The sequence below is a fragment of the Scleropages formosus genome, chromosome 7 (genome assembly GCF_900964775.1).
Source record: "Scleropages formosus chromosome 7, fSclFor1.1, whole genome shotgun sequence".
NCBI classification, from domain to species: domain Eukaryota; kingdom Metazoa; phylum Chordata; class Actinopteri; order Osteoglossiformes; family Osteoglossidae; genus Scleropages; species Scleropages formosus.
The window spans coordinates 17,597,401-17,600,587 of NC_041812.1; the positions used below are offsets into that span (position 1 = coordinate 17,597,401).

General features: G+C 51.9%; 1 protein-coding gene across 1 annotated transcript; it reads left to right on the forward strand.

Moving 5' to 3' along the window:
- Nucleotides 1-872: 872 nt before the first annotated feature.
- On the forward strand, nt 873-2,193 carry foxl1 (forkhead box L1). Its single transcript, XM_029253290.1, has one exon. The coding sequence runs from the start codon at nt 928-930 to the stop codon at nt 2,143-2,145; it is 1,218 nt and encodes a 405-aa protein (XP_029109123.1). The 5' UTR covers nt 873-927; the 3' UTR covers nt 2,146-2,193.
- The last annotated feature ends 994 nt before the right edge of the window (nt 2,194-3,187 follow it).

A 3,187-nucleotide genomic window follows, 5' to 3' on the forward strand; every position in this document is an offset into this window, starting at 1 on the left:
CTGTACACGTTTTATAAATTATTCCTCACTTTTCGGTCACAACCTTGATAAAAGCACGTGTATTACGATACATATCTTCAAACAAATATAAAGGAAGCAAACATTTTACAATAATGTTGTACGCCGCTGTTTGTAGGTAATTGCGAGGGTGGAAGTTATTTTCGTTTTTCGGGACTCAAAGAAAGACACCGCGCGCCTCACGTGCGCTCGTCTCCACCGAAACCCACGTCTGGTCCCAGAAGAGGCGCTTTTGTCGCGTTTGCTTGTTCTCTCTGTGTGAGCAACTTTCATCGTCGAGGGTGGACGTGATATTTCAAACATCAGATCAGTGCGTTTATGTATTGGGTGCCCGGAAATTTTTCCAAATAAACACAGCTTGATTCAACTTGGGTGGGCAGACTTATCAACAGACTAATTCTATAAACAAATGAAGGAATAACCAGGCACTCCATTGGCTACACAGCGGGGGGGACTGGAGAGGGGAGCGCGCGCGGGGAGTTGGGGGGGGATGTTCTGCAATGAAAATTTAATTAATGTGGGTGGGCTGAGAACGCAGCGGAGTGTTTATCATAGACAATTTATTTTCCAGCGCAAAGTCAACATAAAATAGCAAACTTACAACAATTATTTAACATTTTTGGGCTCATGAAGCACGGACGCGGTGGGAACCGCGCAGACGTTGCAGAGAGCAGTCAAGGAGTGAGGAACTTGAACTTCCCTTACGCCCAGGCTTACAGTCGCTTATTCCTTCTTTTGCTCCTGCTGTCATTCTTAGCCTTGCGATTCTTACGTGCGCCCTGACTCTCACACTTTACTGCTCCGCTTTCTCTTATTCTCCCCTCCTTCCTTCTCTCTGCAGGCTGAGGCTACCTGTTTACTAGACCACCGGCCAGACTCCCGATCGGCCCTACAGACAGTAGTACAGGTATGACGAGCATGAGCCTTTACAGCAGTCGCGTGCAGCCCATCGGGGTGCCCCCATCGGCGCTGAACCTGTCCGGCTCTTCTCTCATATACGTCTATGGGGGCGACAGCAGGGGCGGCATCGTGCCCGCGCTGGGCTTCGCCTCGGCTCGACAGGATCCCCCGCAGAAGCCGCCCTACAGCTACATCGCGCTCATCGCCATGGCCATCAAGAGCGCGCCGGGGCAGCGCGCCACCCTCAGCGGCATCTACCAGTTCATCATGGAGCGCTTCCCCTTCTACCATGACAACAAGCAGGGCTGGCAGAACTCCATCCGGCACAACCTCTCCCTCAACGACTGCTTCATCAAGGTGCCGCGGGAGAAGGGTCGCCCAGGTAAAGGTAGCTACTGGACGCTGGACACCAAGTGCCTGGACATGTTCGAGAACGGGAACTACAGGCGCAGGAAAAGAAAGTGCAAGAACCAGGAGTCCTCCGAGGGCAAGTCTTTTCAGAAGAGACACGGGGCGGCGGTCTCCTCGTCGCGCGCTGGTTCGGGACCCCCCGCAGGGGAACACGCCGAGATGGGAGAAAAGGCGCTCGGAGAAGCTGCGCTGGGACAAGACTGTGCCGTGGACAGGTCATCCGCACAACTGAAACACGACGAGGACGAAGATCGTGACTCGAGCGGAAGACCATCCGCCGCCCCCGCAGAGCGCCTTCCTCCAGCTGCCACGGGCGCGGGCGCGGGCGCAGCGCGCGGCTGGCACGACGCCGCGTGTTCACCAGATCATGCGCACGACGGCCTGGCCTCGCACCACAAAACTGGCGACGTCCCCTCGGTGGACAGGCACCATCACGCAGGAGTCCAGTGCTCCGAACCAAAGGACGGATCTCCTCCCCAGGTGGACGGCTCCGCGGGGGGCGCATCTCCACAAGAGGGGAACACCCCCGCGAACTTGCACTCGGCAGTCCGCCTTCCCTCGAGACCCAAAGGGACGAACCAAGTCGCCGACGCCAAACCTGCAGGGAGGTCGAAAGGCTTCAGCATCGACAGCATCTTGGCGAAAAAGGGCCATCAGAGCCAAGGCTACCCGACGCGGGGTTTCGATCCCGTGAGCCACGCGCTCGACGCGTCGGTGATGGTCGGGACGCGCGCGCCGCACCTGTACCAGTTCGGGTTCCCGGTTTGCCCCTATCTGTCCCTCACGTTCCCGGAGAAGGTACTGCACTTCCAGTAGAGACCACCGAACGAACACCGGCTGGAGACCGCATCCTCGGCTGATGTACACACACAGTGTCCACGGACGGAAGCCCGGCGAGCGCGCGCGCCAGGAGTGAGTAGCGCCGTCACCACGAGCAGCTGCTGCGAGCGCTTCTGCTCCGGAGTCAGTGGAACACGTGGAATGTCCCACGCAGACATGCATGGGGTTTGATGCTGGGCTCCCTCGAGTGAAATCACGCTCGATTTTTAAGACCTGCGTGCGTGGGTGCGTGCGTGCGTGCGTGCGTGTGTGTGTGTGCGATGCATCCGAAATCTTTCTGTAATGAATTAACGGAAAGGGATAACTGCCCCAAATCATGGAGGTGAAAGATTATACTCAAGTGGAAAAAACGGCTTGGCAAGAAAGCTGTGGGTAAAAACGAGGTAAATTCACACTTTTAATGTTAATAGTGTTAACTGTGTTAAGTGTGGGTCCCGGTCGTAGCCCTCCTCACCTGTGAGGACCTCTCCAGAAAAAAAAACAAAATGCTAATATAACAAAACGTTAATATAACAATTCCGAGTGTATATTTGGCAAGCGAAATTATTTCTTTATTCGAGGTTTGGTACCGTTTTGAAAAATTATATTTTGCTATGCGCTCCTAACGCTTGTTCTCCTATGTATAAAATGTAGCTTCTGTCTCATTTTTTTTTTTTGTCGTAATGTCGAATGTACTGTATCTCAGTATTAAAATAAATAATTATTTTAAGGCAATTATTTCAGGAAAATGTGTATTATTATTATTATTATTATTATTATTATTACCTTCCTATTTATGAATACACAGAAAGTTGAAACTTCATAAAAGTTTGTTTAGTATCTATTATATGTCATATTTCATTTGGAGTTTCCACTGTTAATAATCACCTGTTTAACCTGGAACCAGTGATCTGTCAGTGTGAGCTGTAACACTCTTGCTTCCTCACTTTGTACAGAGGCTTTCCAAGTGACTGAGTGTGACTGCTGTCAAAGTGAGAGGCATTTCAGTGACCTTCCCAGTGTTTTATTGACAAAAAGC